The sequence below is a fragment of the Pleurodeles waltl genome, chromosome 6, assembly GCF_031143425.1.
Source record: "Pleurodeles waltl isolate 20211129_DDA chromosome 6, aPleWal1.hap1.20221129, whole genome shotgun sequence".
Classification (NCBI taxonomy): Eukaryota; Metazoa; Chordata; class Amphibia; order Caudata; family Salamandridae; genus Pleurodeles; species Pleurodeles waltl.
In genome coordinates this window covers 248,189,434-248,207,183 of record NC_090445.1, presented here as the reverse complement: position 1 = coordinate 248,207,183, position 17,750 = coordinate 248,189,434, and the positions used below count along the sequence as shown (strand labels likewise).

At 48.0% G+C, this 17,750-nt stretch overlaps 1 protein-coding gene across 6 annotated transcripts in view; it reads right to left on the bottom strand.

Moving 5' to 3' along the window:
• The window catches only part of DDX42 (DEAD-box helicase 42), a 516,281-nt gene that overhangs the window by 81,862 nt on the left and 416,669 nt on the right, over positions 1–17,750 (bottom strand). For all 6 annotated transcript variants that reach the window (XM_069238031.1, XM_069238033.1, XM_069238036.1 and 3 more), the window contains one exon: positions 9,983–10,209. In XM_069238031.1, coding sequence (XP_069094132.1) covers positions 9,983–10,209 — 227 coding nt within the window. The remainder of the gene's footprint in view (positions 1–9,982; positions 10,210–17,750) is intronic.

The following is a 17,750-nucleotide window of genomic DNA, read 5'->3' as shown; positions in this document are numbered from 1 at the left end:
GACTTGTGTCCCCCCCGGTGCCCTACAAAACCCCCCTGGTCTGCCCTCCGAAGACGCGGGTACTTACCTGCAAGCAGACCGGAACCGGGGCACCCCCTTCTCTCCATTCTAGCCTATGTGTTTTGGGCACCACTTTGAACTCTGCACCTGACCGGCCCTGAGCTGCTGGTGTGGTGACTTTGGGGTTGCTCTGAACCCCCAACGGTGGGCTACCTTGGACCAAGAACTGAACCCTGTAAGTGTCTTACTTACCTGGTAAAACTAACAAATACTTACCTCCCCTAGGAACTGTGAAAATTGCACTGTGTCCACTTTTAAACCAGCTATTTGTCAATAACTTGAAAAGTATACATGCAAATTTGAAGTTCCTAAAGTACTTACCTGCAATACCTTTCGAATGAGATATTACATGTAGAATTTGAACCTGTGGTTCTTAAAATAAACTAAGAAAAGATATTTTTCTATATAAAAACCTATTGGCTGGATTTGTCTCTGAGTGTGTGTACCTCATTTATTGTCTATGTGTATGTACAACAAATGCTTAACACTACTCCTTGGATAAGCCTACTGCTCGACCACACTACCACAAAATAGAGCATTAGTATTATCTATTTTTACCACTATTTTACCTCTAAGGGGAACCCTTGGACTCTGTGCATGCTATTCCTTACTTTGAAATAGCACATACAGAGCCAACTTCCTACATTGGTGGATCAGCGGTGGGGTACAAGACTTTGCATTTGCTGGACTACTCAGCCAATACCTGATCACACGACAAATTCCAAAATTGTCATTAGAAATAGATTTTTGCAATTTGAAAAGTTTTCTAAATTCTTAAAAGACCTGCTAGGGCCTTGTGTTAGATCCTGTTTAGCATTTCTTTTAGAGTTTAAAAGTTTGTAAAAGTTTGAATTAGATTCTAGAACCAGTTTTAGTTTCTTAAAAAGTATTCCAACTTTTAGAAGCATAATGTCTAGCACAGATGTGAATGTGGTGGAACTCGACACCACACCTTACCTCCATCTACAGATGAGAGAGCTAAGGTCACTCTGTAAACTAAAGAAAATAGCAATGGGCCCCAAACCTACCAAAGTACAGCTCCAGGAGCTTTTGGCAGAGTTTGAAAAGGCCAACCCCTCTGAGGATGGCAACTCAGAGGATGAAGATAGTGACTTGGAGGGAAATTCCCCCCCTCCAGTCCTACTTAGGGAGAGCAGGGCTTCTCAAGCCCTGACTCCACAAATAATAGTCAGAGATGCTGGTTCCCTCACAGGAGGGACCAACAACTCTGAAATCACTGAGGATAACTCCAGTGAAGAGGACATCCAGTTAGCCAGGATGGCCAAAAGATTGGCTTTGGAAAGACAGATCCTAGCCATAGAGAGGGAAAGACAAGAGATGGGCCTAGGACCCATCAATGGTGGCAGCAACATAAATAGGGTCAGAGATTCTCCTGACATGTTGAAAATCCCCAAAGGGATTGTAACTAAATATGAAGATGGTGATGACATCACCAAATGGTTCACAGCTTTTGAGAGGGCTTGTGTAACCAGAAAAGTGAACAGATCTCACTGGGGTGCTCTCCTTTGGGAAATGTTCACAGGAAAGTGTAGGGATAGACTCCTCACACTCTCTGGACAAGATGCAGAATCTTATGACCTCATGAAGGGTACCCTGATTGAGGGCTTTGGATTCTCCACTGAGGAGTACAGGATTAGGTTCAGGGGGGCTCAAAAATCCTCGAGCCAGACCTGGGTTGACTTTGTTGACTACTCAGTGAAAACACTAGATGGTTGGATTCAAGGCAGTGGTGTAAGTAATTATGATGGGCTGTACAATTTATTTGTGAAAGAACACCTGTTAAGTAATTGTTTCAATGATAAACTGCATCAGCATCTGGTAGACCTAGGACCAATTTCTCCCCAAGAATTGGGAAAGAAGGCGGACCATTGGGTCAAGACAAGGGTGTCCAAGACTTCAACAGGGGGTGACCAAAAGAAAGGGGTCACAAAGACTCCCCAGCAGAAGGGTGATGAGACAACCAAAACTAAAAATAGTAAAGAGTCTTCTACAGGCCCCCAAAAACCTGCACAGGAGGGTGGGCCCAGAGCCTCTTCACAAAACAATGGGTACAAGGGTAAAAACTTTGATCCCAAAAAGGCCTGGTGTCATAGCTGTAAACAGCATGGACACCAAACTGGAGACAAGGCCTGTCCCAAGAAAGGTTCCACTCCAAACTCCCATCCAGGTAACACTGGTATGGCTAGTCTCCAAGTGGGATCAACAGTGTGCCCAGAGCAAATCAGGGTCCACACTGAAGCTACTCTAGTTTCTGAGGGTGGGGTGGATTTAGCCACACTAGCTGTCTGGCCGCCTAACATGCAAAAATACAGACAGCAACTCTTAATTAATGGGACTAGAATAGAGGGCCTGAGGGATACAGGTGCCAGTGTCACCATGGTGACAGAGAAACTGGTTTCCCCTGGCCAATACCTGACTGGAAAAACTTACACAGTCACCAACGCTGACAATCAGAGAAAAGTACATCCCATGGCAATGGTTACTTTAGAATGGGGAGGGGTCAATGGCCTGAAACAGGTGGTGGTCTCCTCAAATATCCCAGTGGACTGTCTGCTTGGAAATGACCTGGAGTCCTCAGCATGGGCTGAGGTAGAGCTAAAAACCCATGCAGCCATGCTGGGTATCCCTGAACTGGTGTGTGTGAAAACGAGAGCACAATGCAAGGCACAGGGTGAAAAAGTAGAGCTGGAGTCTGGAAAAATGGCCCAGCCTACCAAGAGAACAGGAAAGTCAGTTGGGAAACCAACTGCAACACAGCAAAAGAAAGGGAACCTCTCTTCTCAGGAAGAAGTTCTGCCCTCTGAGGGAACTGAGCCTTTGGAACTTGAACCTTATCAGGTTGAGCTCTTAGGCCCAGGGGGACCCTCAAGGGAAGAGCTGTGTAAGGGACAAGAAACCTGTCCCTCTCTTGAAGGCCTTAGACAGCAAGCTGCTGAAGAGTCCAAAGGCAAGAAAAATGGAACACATAGGGTCTATTGGGAAGATGGGCTCCTGTACACTGAGGCCAGAGACCCCAAACCTGGTGCCACTAGGAGAGTGGTAGTGCCTCAGCTGTTCAGAGAATTCATCCTAACATTGGCCCATGACATTCCCCTTGCTGGACATTTGGGACAAACCAAGACGTGGGAGAGGTTAGTCAACCACTTCTACTGGCCCAATATGTCCAACATGGTTAAGGAGTTTTGCCTCTCCTGCCCCACCTGTCAAGCCAGTGGTAAGACAGGTGGGCACCCAAAGGCCCCCCTCATTCCACTTCCAGTGGTGGGGGTGCCCTTTGAAAGAGTGGGTGTGGACATAGTTGGTCCACTGGAACCTCCCACAGCCTCAGGAAATATGTATATCCTGGTAGTAGTGGATCATGCTACCAGGTATCCTGAAGCTATTCCCCTTAGGTCGACTACTGCCCCTGCAGTAGCCAAGGCCCTCATTGGTATCTTTACCAGAGTGGGTTTCCCTAAGGAGGTGGTGTCTGACAGAGGTACCAACTTCATGTCAGCATACCTAAAGCACATGTGGAATGAGTGTGGAGTGACTTATAAATTCACTACACCTTACCATCCACAAACTAATGGCTTAGTTGAGAGATTCAACAAGACATTAAAAGGCATGATCATGGGGCTCCCAGAAAAACTCAAAAGGAGATGGGATGTCCTCCTGCCATGTCTGCTTTTCGCTTACAGGGAGGTACCACAGAAGGGAGTAGGGTTCTCACCCTTTGAACTTCTGTTTGGTCATCCTGTAAGGGGACCACTTGCCCTTGTTAAAGAAGGCTGGGAGAGACCTCTCCATGAGCCTAAACAGGACATAGTGGACTATGTACTTGGCCTTCGCTCTAGAATGGCAGAGTACATGGAAAAGGCAACCAAAAACCTTGAGGCCAGCCAGCAGCTCCAGAAGTTTTGGTATGACCAAAAGGCTGCACTGGTTGAGTTCCAACCAGGGCAGAAAGTCTGGGTTCTGGAGCCTGTGGCTCCCAGGGCACTCCAGGACAAATGGAGTGGCCCTTACCCAGTACTAGAGAGGAAGAGTCAGGTCACCTACTTGGTGGACCTGGGCACAAGCAGGAGCCCCAAAAGGGTGATCCATGTAAACCGCCTTAAGCTCTTCCACGACCGGGCTGATGTCAATCTGTTGATGGTAACAGATGAGGATCAGGAGGCAGAGAGTGAACCTCTCCCTGATCTTCTGTCATCAGACCCAAAAGATGGTACAGTAGATGGAGTGATCTACTCAGACACCCTCTCTGGCCAACAGCAAGCTGATTGTAGGAGAGTCCTACAACAGTTTCCTGAACTCTTCTCCTTAACCCCTGGTCAGACACACCTGTGTACCCATGATGTGGACACAGGAGACAGCATGCCTGTCAAGAACAAAATCTTTAGACAGTCTGACCATGTTAAGGAAAGCATCAAGGTGGAAGTCCACAAGATGCTGGAATTGGGAGTCATTGAGCGCTCTGACAGCCCCTGGGCTAGCCCAGTGGTCTTAGTCCCCAAACCTCACACCACAGATGGAAAGAAAGAGATGAGGTTTTGTGTGGACTACAGAGGGCTCAATTCTGTCACCAAGACAGATGCTCATCCAATCCCAAGAGCTGATGAGCTCATTGATAAATTAGGTGCTGCCAAATTCCTAAGTACCTTTGACTTGACAGCAGGGTACTGGCAAATAAAAATGGCACCTGGAGCAAAAGAAAAGACAGCATTCTCCACACCTGATGGGCATTATCAGTTTACTGTTATGCCCTTTGGTTTAAAGAATGCCCCTGCCACCTTCCAAAGGTTGGTGAATCAAGTCCTTGCTGGCTTGGAGTCCTTTAGCACAGCTTATCTTGATGATATTGCTGTCTTTAGCTCCACCTGGCAGGATCACCTGGTCCACCTGAGGAAGGTTTTGAAGGCTCTGCAATCTGCAGGCCTCTCTATCAAGGCATCCAAATGCCAGATAGGGCAGGGAACTGTGGTTTACTTGGGACACCTTGTAGGTGGAGGCCAAGTTCAGCCACTCCAACCCAAGATCCAGACTATTCTGGACTGGGTAGCTCCAAAAACCCAGACTCAAGTCAGGGCATTCCTTGGCTTGACTGGGTACTACCGGAGGTTTGTGAAGGGATATGGATCCATTGTGACAGCCCTCACTGAGCTCACCTCCAAGAAAATGCCCAAGAAAGTGAACTGGACTGTGGACTGCCAACAGGCCTTTGACACCCTGAAACAGGCGATGTGCTCAGCACCAGTTCTCAAAGCTCCAGATTATTCTAAGCAGTTCATTGTGCAGACTGATGCCTCTGAACATGGGATAGGGGCAGTTTTGTCCCAAACAAATGATGATGGCCTTGACCAGCCTGTTGCTTTCATTAGCAGGAGGTTACTCCCCAGGGAGCAGCGTTGGAGTGCCATTGAGAGGGAGGCCTTTGCTGTGGTCTGGTCCCTGAAGAAGCTGAGACCATACCTCTTTGGGACTCACTTCCTAGTTCAAACTGACCACAGACCTCTCAAATGGCTGATGCAAATGAAAGGTGAAAATCCTAAACTGTTGAGGTGGTCCATCTCCCTACAGGGAATGGACTTTATAGTGGAACACAGACCTGGGACTGCCCATGCCAATGCAGATGGCCTTTCCAGGTTCTTCCACTTAGAAAATGAAGACTCTCTTGGGAAAGGTTAGTCTCATCCTCTTTCGTTTGGGGGGGGGTTGTGTAAGGAAATGCCTCCTTGGCATGGTTGCCCCCTGACTTTTTGCCTTTGCTGATGCTATGTTTACAATTGAAAGTGTGCTGAGGCCTGCTAACCAGGCCCCAGCACCAGTGTTCTTTCCCTAACCTGTACTTTTGTACCCACAATTGGCAGACCCTGGCATCCAGATAAGTCCCTTGTAACTGGTACTTCTAGTACCAAGGGCCCTGATGCCAAGGAAGGTCTCTAAGGGCTGCAGCATGTCTTATGCCACCCTGGAGACCTCTCACTCAGCACAGACACACTGCTTACCAGCTTGTGTGTGCTAGTGAGGACAAAACGAGTAAGTCGACATGGCACTCCCCTCAGGGTGCCATGCCAGCCTCTCACTGCCTATGCAGTATAGGTAAGACACCCCTCTAGCAGGCCTTACAGCCCTAAGGCAGGGTGCACTATACCATAGGTGAGGGTACCAGTGCATGAGCATGGTACCCCTACAGTGTCTAAACAAAACCTTAGACATTGTAAGTGCAGGGTAGCCATAAGAGTATATGGTCTGGGAGTCTGTCAAACACGAACTCCACAGCACCATAATGGCTACACTGAAAACTGGGAAGTTTGGTATCAAACTTCTCAGCACAATAAATGCACACTGATGCCAGTGTACATTTTATTGTAAAATACACCACAGAGGGCACCTTAGAGGTGCCCCCTGAAACTTAACCGACTATCTGTGTAGGCTGACTAGTTTTAGCAGCCTGCCACAAACCGAGACATGTTGCTGGCCCCATGGGGAGAGTGCCTTTGTCACTCTGAGGCCAGTAACAAAGCCTGCACTGGGTGGAGATGCTAACACCTCTCCCAGGCAGGAATTGTCACACCTGGCGGTGAGCCTCAAAGGCTCACCTCCTTTGTGCCAACCCAGCAGGACACTCCAGCTAGTGGAGTTGCCCGCCCCCTCCGGCCAGGCCCCACTTTTGGCGGCAAGGCCGGAGAAAATAATGAGAAAAACAAGGAGGAGTCACTGGCCAGTCAGGACAGCCCCTAAGGTGTCCTGAGCTGAAGTGACTCTAACTTTTAGAGATCCTCCATCTTGCAGATGGAGGATTCCCCCAATAGGGTTAGGATTGTGACCCCCTCCCCTTGGGAGGAGGCACAAAGAGGGTGTACCCACCCTCAGGGCTAGTAGCCATTGGCTACTAACCCCCCAGACCTAAACACGCCCTTAAATTTAGTATTTAAGGGCTACCCTGAACCCTAGAAAATTAGATTCCTGCAACAAGAAGAAGGACTGCCCAGCTGAAAACCCCTGCAGCGGAAGACCAGAAGACGACAACTGCCTTGGCTCCAGAAACTCACCGGCCTGTCTCCTGCCTTCCAAAGATCCTGCTCCAGCGACGCCTTCCGAAGGGACCAGCGACCTCGACACCCTCTGAGGACTGCCCCTGCTTCGAAAAGACAAGAAACTCCCGAGGACAGCGGACCTGCTCCAAGAAAAGCTGCAACTTTGTTTCCAGCAGCTTTAAAGAACCCTGCAAGCTCCCCGCAAGAAGCGTGAGACTTGCAACACTGCACCCGGCGACCCCGACTCGACTGGTGGAGATCCGACGCCTCAGGAGGGACCCCAGGACTACTCTGATACTGTGAGTACCAAAACCTGTCCCCCCTGAGCCCCCACAGCGCCGCCTGCAGAGGGAATCCCGAGGCTTCCCCTGACCGCGACTCTTTGAATCTAAAGTCCCGACGCCTGGGAGAGACCCTGCACCCGCAGCCCCCAGGACCTGAAGGACCGGACTTTCACTGGAGAAGCGACCCCCAGGAGTCCCTCTCCCTTGCCCAAGTGGAGGTTTCCCCGAGGAACCCCCCCCCTTGCCTGCCTGCAGCGCTGAAGAGATCCCGAGATCTCACATAGACTAACATTGCGAACCCGACGCTTGTTTCTACACTGCACCCGGCCGCCCCCGCGCCGCTGAGGGTGAAATTTCTGTGTGGACTTGTGTCCCCCCCGGTGCCCTACAAAACCCCCCTGGTCTGCCCTCCGAAGACGCGGGTACTTACCTGCAAGCAGACCGGAACCGGGGCACCCCCTTCTCTCCATTCTAGCCTATGTGTTTTGGGCACCACTTTGAACTCTGCACCTGACCGGCCCTGAGCTGCTGGTGTGGTGACTTTGGGGTTGCTCTGAACCCCCAACGGTGGGCTACCTTGGACCAAGAACTGAACCCTGTAAGTGTCTTACTTACCTGGTAAAACTAACAAATACTTACCTCCCCTAGGAACTGTGAAAATTGCACTGTGTCCACTTTTAAACCAGCTATTTGTCAATAACTTGAAAAGTATACATGCAAATTTGAAGTTCCTAAAGTACTTACCTGCAATACCTTTCGAATGAGATATTACATGTAGAATTTGAACCTGTGGTTCTTAAAATAAACTAAGAAAAGATATTTTTCTATATAAAAACCTATTGGCTGGATTTGTCTCTGAGTGTGTGTACCTCATTTATTGTCTATGTGTATGTACAACAAATGCTTAACACTACTCCTTGGATAAGCCTACTGCTCGACCACACTACCACAAAATAGAGCATTAGTATTATCTATTTTTACCACTATTTTACCTCTAAGGGGAACCCTTGGACTCTGTGCATGCTATTCCTTACTTTGAAATAGCACATACAGAGCCAACTTCCTACACAAAGCGTTTCCGATAACAAGAGGTTTGACATTTTCTGTTATGCTTCTGGTTTAAAACTGGTGATGTGCAGACAATGATAACTGCCATAAAAATGGCTCATGGAAGTATAAATGGGCAGCAAAATCAGCAGCAGTACTTAGAAATTGGTTGATTCATCATCCCCTCTTAACACCTCCGAAAAGCCTTGTGTCTTCACTAAGTGATTTCTCCTGAAGACTGAGTACCTCCCAAAGAGATGCATCATGACGTCCGAGTATGGAAGCAGCCCTTGCTATCTTCATGGCACTGGTGGATGTACCAAAGAACATTCTCCAAACCACACCCACTTTCTTACTCTCTTTTTCTCTGCTTTTGAGGATGGTGAAGTCCAGCGGAAATGTTGGCAGTAGAAACTAACATGGAGTTTGTAGGCACACTGCCTGCAAAGGTCTTGTACAGGCTGCTTGCATTCTTTCTGCATTGCATTGGAGAGGACCTCACTTGAACAAGTTACTTACCTTCCATAATGCCTTATCTAAAAGTGAATATCTAGTCACAGAATCCTTACCTTAGGATATTCCACAAGCAGACTGGATCCGGAAACTTTTAGTGTGCAGTACCCCTTCACGGCAGAAGGTGGCATTGTTCAGCTCCATATAGCATTGTCTGAGCCAGAAGTATAGTGTGCGGTGCCTATACAGGCACTACCCAAGTGTGCTGATGCCAGTTTCTATTGCGACTTTCCATGCCAGAGAAACAAGGAACACTGACCACTAGTGTGGAAATCTATGGCCCTTATAAGGATTCATGCTTAACTGTATAATCTGGTTGCAAAGGGGGAGGGGGGGGGGGGGGGGGGTTAGGAATCTGCTGCTAGATAGACTACCACATAATTCGTTACCAAAGGTAAGTAAAATGTTTATCTGATCGAGACTTCTATCCACAGATTCCTTACCTTAAAAAATATACCAAGGAAATATCTTCTTGGAGGCAGGGCTGCGGTACATATTATACTAAGAAGCCATGAAGGACTGAATGGGCAAATATACATGATCTCCCTTTCTAGGCAGCACTGTATCTTTCACATGTATAAAGAAGCTCACGTTGCTGCCTGATAGATATCCAGGAGAGGAACTCAACAAGCTAACGCAGTGGTTTCTGCTTTGGCTCTGGTACAATGAGTGAGGAAACCCTTTTAGGGTTATTTTTTGGCCAGTGCGTAGCAGAACTTTGTTCAGCATCAGGAAATCTGCAAGATGGCCAAACAAGCAGTGACTCAAGGACTATTTCCAGTACAATTAACAGCAATATAGCATAAAACATCATGACAAAATATCCCTTTTTTCTAAATATCCCCATGCTGTAAAATATTTTGTCTGAAGTTTGCATAACTTACATTTCTAGAAGCCTACCACTATCAAACTAACCAGAGTAGATTAAAATGTTTCAGTTTTATCTTAACTCACACTGCATTAAAATATGCTAATCATATTTTAATGCAGGAAGATATTGGAGGAAGATAAAGTAGAAAATATATGTTTGTATCTTACCTGCATAGCAAGATCCATGAGCTCCTTTGAAACATACTGATTAGCTCCTTCCAGGTTTCGAACAAGATCCCCAGCAAAGTTTGTGTCCTTGGGAGTGAGCAAAGTGTAGGCTACACCTTTCTCCCCTGCTCTGCCAGTTCGCCCAATTCTGTGGGTATGAGTGTCGATGTCACGAGCCACATCATAGTTGATTACGGTCTTTATTGAAGGAATGTCCAGACCACGAGCTGAAAAGTTAAATAACTGGTAAATGTAGGTTGTGTCAAAAGGGACTACTTGTCTAATTCTAATTAGACTTGCAAACTAGAAATCCCCAGCTTGACACTATCAGTCTCAAATGTCCACTAGGAAATGGACGACAACGAATGGTGTAAAAACTAGCTCTTTATATAGTGGGACAAAAAAAGGTACACAGTGTAAAGAGTCCAAGCAAATCCCAAATGAATTACAGAGGCACAAATGACACTCCAAATGCTCTTTTGTGGTAGTGTGGGCCAGCAGTTATGGATTATCAAAGTGGGTAGAGATAAGCATGTATTGCACACACAAAGGCAACAAGTGAGACACACATGTAGGAAAGCACCTCTTTTTTGACATGGTTACACCACACTTTTTGCCTGGTATATGCAGGAGGCTGGCCCTCTATGTACTGCACAAACTAGACATCCAGGCAACCACATGTTGGTTTCCAGAGGCAAAAACTAGATCACCTAATGCTCTTATTTTTTAAGCTAGCTTGGTCGAGCAGTTAGGCTTATCTTTGAGTGGTGCAAAGTAATTGCTGTACTCACAGTATCAATCATGCATCTCACATTCAAAGGATTAACCCAAGACCAATTTATAAACATACTTCAGATTTTTATAAAAATGTTAAGACCAAGATTATCAAACTTAGTTAAGTACTTTTTGAGTTATGAATTTTTGACGTTTTAATAAATGCAGTCTTTCTGAGCTTAATTACGCACCATAGGAATCAATGGGCAGTCACTTTCAAAACGCAAATAAAATCACACAGTTATGTTACCAGGTTCCGCTTTTTCAGGTTGGTCGAGATCGTCGGTGGGCACACTGTGCCAGCGGGAGAGGCTTGGGCGGCTCCCGGTTCCAGCAGGAGCAGAGCTGAAAAGTCTCTTGGAGCAGGTACAGGGCCACTCAGGGGGACCACTTGAAAAAGGGTGGTTCTTGCAGATTTAAAGGTGGTGCTTTGGGGTCCCCTTGTGGTGTCGAGGTTGCAAGGGGTGTGGGACCATAGGGCACAGCTGGCTCCTCGTTGAAGGAAGCTGGGTGGCCCAGGGCAGGGCGAGTTGTTGACCTAGGAGCTGTGTGCAATGGAGTCCCTTGGAGCTGGAGGTAAGTCTCGGAGGGCTGCTTCAAGGACAACGGGGGCACTCTGGCGGGAGGTCCGGGGTGTTCCTGAAGTCCCTAGACTGGGGCTTCCTCCAAATCCTTTTTCAGCTCTGGGGGAGCTGGTTTTCTTATTGTCCAATGTACACTGACCAGGGTATTGGTAGGGTCCGGCCACCAAGGGGCCCAGAGCCATCAAACTTGGCACATTTGCAGGTTTTGTCCTGGAAGTCAGTGGTGTGTAGTTGGGTCCATGCGGCGACCTCTGGTTTGGGAGATATCGGCCGGTCAATGAAGTTACCATCACTGGGTTGCTGGTTCTTTGCTGGTTATAGGGTGTTACCACCATTCAGAAGGGAGCTCCTGGGCGATTTCTGAAGCCTAGAGGTCCTCTCGGTTTCTTGAGGTCAGTCCTGTGTGCAGCTCCTCCGCAGCGGTGATAGTCAGGTCCTGGGTTCAACAGGCAGGGGTTGGTGCCTTTTCTTGATGCAGCAGGTCCACAGTTCTCTTGCTTTGCATCTTCTTTGGTGCTGCTCTTCTTTGTCCTTTCAAACCTAATTGTCTGGTCTAGGGATGCCCACTAAATACAGAATTTATTGGGCGTTTTAAGCGTAACCTGGTAGTGTCCAATGGGACAATTACCTTGTGGTGGTACACCCACTACAGTGACCACTGCCTGTGAGAGTGGTCACTGCCCTAAACCTAATTGGTTACTTTCCCTCCATTCAAGATGGAGGAAAATAAAAAAGAGGGTCCACCTCGCAGGCAACACCTTAGGGGTGATGCATGCCAGGTGAGGCCACTCCTCCTATCCTTTGTTAGGTTTCTCACCCTTATTCCTGCCAAAACTGGGGGTCTGCAAAGGGGGATGCCAGTTGCTGCTAGCAGCAGGCATGGGAGTCAGATTTCAAAGGCGGTAGCCCTTTGAAGCTCACTGCCAGGACAGTGTACATTCCTGAGGGAGGGGGTGTTAGCTCCTCCACCCAGGAATGGCATTGCCTTACAAACCAGAGAGGCAGGGCTCTCCCCCAAGGTTTATATATTGGCTGTCTGGAGGTGGCAGCTAGATAGGACCAGTCAGCAACCATGCCAGGATAGTTAGCGTTTGCAGGGGGCACCTCTAAGGTGGCCCCAGGGTACATTTAGGGGTAAATCCAAGACTGCCACTAGTTCAAATGTATCATTCTGAGTTGTTTGATACCAAACAGCCCAGGGTTCAGAGTGGCCATCATGAAGCTGGGAAATTTGCGTTGACCAGTGTCCAGCACAGGAATTAAAATGGCTGCTCTGTTCACTCACTATATCCCAGGTTTGGCAAGGACACAGTGGGGGTATTCCTCATGCAGCTGTGACCTCACATATAACAGAGCACCTGCCTAGGGCTGTAAGGCATGCCAGAGGGGTGTCTTACCAATGGTACACGCAGTGTATGGTGGACAGGCACACAGGCAGTGTGCCATGTCAAATTTGTATTTTAGGTTTGCACTAGAACACACAGTCTGCAATGGCAGTGCTTGGTGCATCTGGATGCATTGCCCAAGAGGGTGGCACAATCAGTGCTGCTGCCCTCAGGGGCCTACCCATAGTAACCCATGCCATGGGCACATAGGTGCCCACTTACTAGGGACCTGTAGTGGTAGCTAAGGGTGTATCCAATTGTGCCAATGCATCACAACAAATTTAGGGAGAGAGCCCTGGCCCAGGGAACCTGGTTAGCCGGGGCCCTGTGCGCTCAATTTCTAGAACATATCAATATCAGGCAAAAGGTGAGGGGATAACTATGTCAAAAAGAGGCCCACTCTCACAGTATGTGATATGATTTTGACTGAAAATGCTCTGGGGGTTCTTCTACCAAGGTCCCCAATGTCAGATCTCTTTCTCAAAACTCCAGTTGTTTCGAATTGGCAAAACCTTTTGCACCCTGTAAGTCCTTGGTAAATGGTACCTCTGGTATCTAGGGTACTAAAGAGGGTCCCTAAGGTCTGCAGCACGAATTGTGCCATCCTAAGAGACCCTTCACCAAGCACATAACAGGCTACCATTGCAGGCTGCGTGTCTTGGTCCAGACAAATGTAAAAATACGATATAGCACACAGCCTGTGTGCAATATCCCCTAACACTGCATGCGATATATGTAAGTCACCCCTTGAGCAGGCCTTATAGCCCTAAGGCAGGGTGCATTATATTACATGTGAGGGCATATCTGCACAAGCAGATATGCCCCTTGTAAAGAAATGGCTCCCTGTTGCAGTTACCCCCCACTTTTTGCCTGATACTGATGCTGACTTGACTGAGAAGTGTGCTGGGACCCTGCTAACCAGGCCCCAGCACCAGTGTTCCTTCACCTAAAATGTACCATTGTATCCACAATTGGCACACCCTGGCATTCAGATAAGTCCCTTGTAACTGGTACTTCTAGTACCAAGGGCCCTGATACCAAGGAAGGTCTCTAAGGGCTGCAGCATGTCTTATGCCACCCTAGAGACCCCTCACTCAGCACAGACACACTGCTTACAAGCCTGTGTGTGCTAGTGAGAATAAAAGGAGTAAGTCGACATGGCACTCCCCTCAGGGTGCCATGCCAGCCTCTCACTGCCTATGCAGTATAGGTAAGACACCCCTCTAGCAGGCCTTACAGCCCTAAGGCAGGGTGCACTATACCATAGGTGAGGGTACCAGTGCATGAGCACTGTGCTCCTACAGTGTCTAAACAAAACCTTAGACATTGTAAGTGCAGGGTAGCCATAAGAGTATATGGTCTGGGAGTTTGTCAAACACGAACTCCACAGCACCATAATGGCTACACTGAAAACTGGGAAGTTTGGTATCAAACTTCTCAGCACAATAAATGCACACTGATGCCAGTGTACATTTTATTGTAAAACACACCACAGAGGGCACCTTAGAGGTGCCCCCTGAAACCTAACCGACTATCTGTGTAGGCTGACTAGTTTTAGCAGCCTGCCACAAACCGAGACATGTTGCTGGCCCCATGGGGAGAGTGCCTTTGTCACTCTGAGGCCAGTAACAAAGCCTGCACTGGGTGGAGATGCTAACACCTCTCCCAGGCAGGAATTGTCACACCTGGCGGTGAGCCTCAAAGGCTCACCTCCTTTGTGCCAACCCAGCAGGACACTCCAGCTAGTGGAGTTGCCCGCCCCCTCCGGCCCGGCCCCCACTTTTGGCGGCAAGGCCGGAGAAAATAATGAGAATAACAAGGAGGAGTCACTGGCCAGTCAGGACAGCCCCTAAGGTGTCCTGAGCTGAGGTGACTCTAACTTTTAGAAATCCTCCATCTTGCAGATGGAGGATTCCCCCAATAGGGTTAGGACTGTGACCCCCTCCCCTTGGGAGGAGGCACAAAGAGGGTGTACCCACCCTCAGGGCTAGTAGCCATTGGCTACTAACCCCCCAGACCTAAACACGCCCTTAAATTTAGTATTTAAGGGCTACCCTGAACCCTAGAAAATTAGATTCCTGCAACTACAAGAAGAAGGACTGCCCAGCTGAAAAACCCCTGCAGCGGAAGACCAGAAGACGACAACTGCCTTGGCTCCAGAAACTCACCGGCCTGTCTCCTGCCTTCCAAAGATCCTGCTCCAGCGACGCCTTCCAAAGGGACCAGCGACCTCGACATCCTCTGAGGACTGCCCCTGCTTCGAAAAGACAAGAAACTCCCGAGGACAGCGGACCTGCTCCAAGAAAAGCTGCAACTTTGTTTCCAGCAGCTTTAAAGAACCCTGCAAGCTCCCCGCAAGAAGCGTGAGACTTGCAATACTGCACCCGGCGACCCCGACTCGGCTGGTGGCGATCCAACACCTCAGGAGGGACCCCAGGACTACTCTGATACTGTGAGTACCAAAACCTGTCCCCCCTGAAACCCCACAGCGCCGCCTGCAGAGGGAATCCCGAGGCTTCCCCTGACCGCGACTCTTTGAACCTAAAGTCCCGACGCCTGGGAGAGACCCTGCACCCGCAGCCCCCAGGACCTGAAGGACCGGACTTTCACTGGAGAAGTGACCCCCAGGAGTCCCTCTCCCTTACCCAAGTGGAGGTTTCCCCGAGGAACCCCCCCCTTGCCTGCCTGCAGCGCTGAGGAGATCCCGAGATCTCTCATAGACTAACATTGCGAACCCGACGCTTGTTTCTACACTGCACCCGGCCGCCCCCGCGCCGCTGAGGGTGAAATTTCTGTGTGGACTTGTGTCCCCCCCGGTGCCCTACAAAACCCCCCTGGTCTGCCCTCCGAAGACGCGGGTACTTACCTGCAAGCAGACCGGAACCGGGGCACCCCCTTCTCTCCATTCTAGCCTATGTGTTTTGGGCACCACTTTGAACTCTGCACCTGACCGGCCCTGAGCTGCTGGTGTGGTGACTTTGGGGTTGCTCTGAACCCCCAACGGTGGGCTACCTTGGACCAAGAACTGAACCCTGTAAGTGTCTTACTTACCTGGTAAAACTAACAAATACTTACCTCCCCTAGGAACTGTGAAAATTGCACTAAGTGTCCACTTTTAAAACAGCTATTTGTCAATAACTTGAAAAGTATACATGCAATTTTTATGATTTGAAGTTCCTAAAGTACTTACCTGCAATACCTTTCGAAGGAGATATTACATGTAGAATTTGAACCTGTGGTTCTTAAAATAAACTAAGAAAATATATTTTTCTATATAAAAACCTATTGGCTGGATTTGTCTCTGAGTGTGTGTACCTCATTTATTGTCTATGTGTATGTACAACAAATGCTTAACACTACTCCTTGGATAAGCCTACTGCTCGACCACACTACCACAAAATAGAGCATTAGTATTATCTCTTTTTTACCACTATTTTACCTCTAAGGGGAACCCTTGGACTCTGTGCATGCTATTCCTTACTTTGAAATAGCACATACAGAGCCAACTTCCTACATTGGTGGATCAGCGGTGGGGTACAAGACTTTGCATTTGCTGGACTACTCAGCCAATACCTGATCACACGACAAATTCAAAAATTGTCATTAGAAATTGATTTTTGCAATTTGAAAAGTTTTCTAAATTCTTAAAAGACCTGCTAGGGCCTTGTGTTAGATCCTGTTTAGCATTTCTTTTAGAGTTTAAAAGTTTGTAAAAGTTTGAATTAGATTCTAGAACCAGTTGTAGATTCTTAAAAAGTATTCCAACTTTTAGAAGCAAAATGTCTAGCACAGATGTGACTGTGGTGGAACTCGACACCACACCTTACCTCCATCTTAAGATGAGGGAGCTAAGGTCACTCTGTAAAATAAAGAAAATAACAATGGGCCCCAAACCTACCAAAATACAGCTCCAGGAGCTTTTGGCAGAGTTTGAAAAGGCCAACCCCTCTGAGGGTGGCAACTCAGAGGAAGAGGATAGTGACTTGGAGGAAAATTCCCCCCTACCAGTCCTATCTAGGGAGAACAGGGTCCCTCAAACCCTGACTCCAAAAATAATAGTCAGAGATGCTGGTTCCCTCACAGGAGAGACCAACACCTCTGAAATCACTGAGGATAACTCCAGTGAAGATGACCCCCTGTTAGCCAGGATGGTCAAAAGATTGGCTTTGGAAAAGCAGCTCCTAGCCATAGAAAGGGAAAGAAAAGAGATGGGCCTAGGTCCCATCGATGGTGGCAGCAACTTAAATAGGGTCAGAGATTCTCCTGACATCCTAAAAATCCCCAAAGGGATTGTAACAAAATATGAAGATGGTGATGACATCACCAAATGGTTCACAGCTTTTGAGAGGGCTTGTGTAACCAGAAAAGTAAACAGATCTCACTGGGGTGCTCTCCTTTGGGAAATGTTCACTGGAAAGTGTAGGGATAGACTCCTCACACTCTCTGGAAAAGATGCAGAATCTTATGACCTCATGAAGGGTACCCTGATTGAGGGCTTTGGATTCTCCACTGAGGAGTATAGAATTAGATTCAGGGGGGCTCAAAAATCCTCGAGCCAGACCTGGGTTGATTTTGTAGACTACTCAGTAAAAACACTAGATGGTTGGTTAACTGGAAACGAAGTGTGTGACTATGTTGGGCTTTATAATTTGTTTATGAAAGAACACATTCTAAGTAACTGCTTCAATGAAAAGTTGCATCAGTATCTGGTAGACCTAGGTCCAATTTCTCCCCAAGAATTGGGAAAGAAGGCAGACCACTGGGTCAAGACTAGGGTAACCAAAACTTCCACTGGGGGTGACCAAAAGAAAGGGGTTACAAAAACTCCCCAGGAGAAAGTGGGTGACACTAGAAACAAAGAAAAAGAGTCCTCTGTAGGCCCCCAAAAACCAGAACAGGTGGGTGGGCCCCAAGACACAACCCAAAACAAAGGTGGGTACCAGGGTAAGAACTGGGATGCCACTAAGGCATGGTGCCACAACTGTAAACAGTCTGGGCACCACACCAAGGACACTTCTTGTCCCA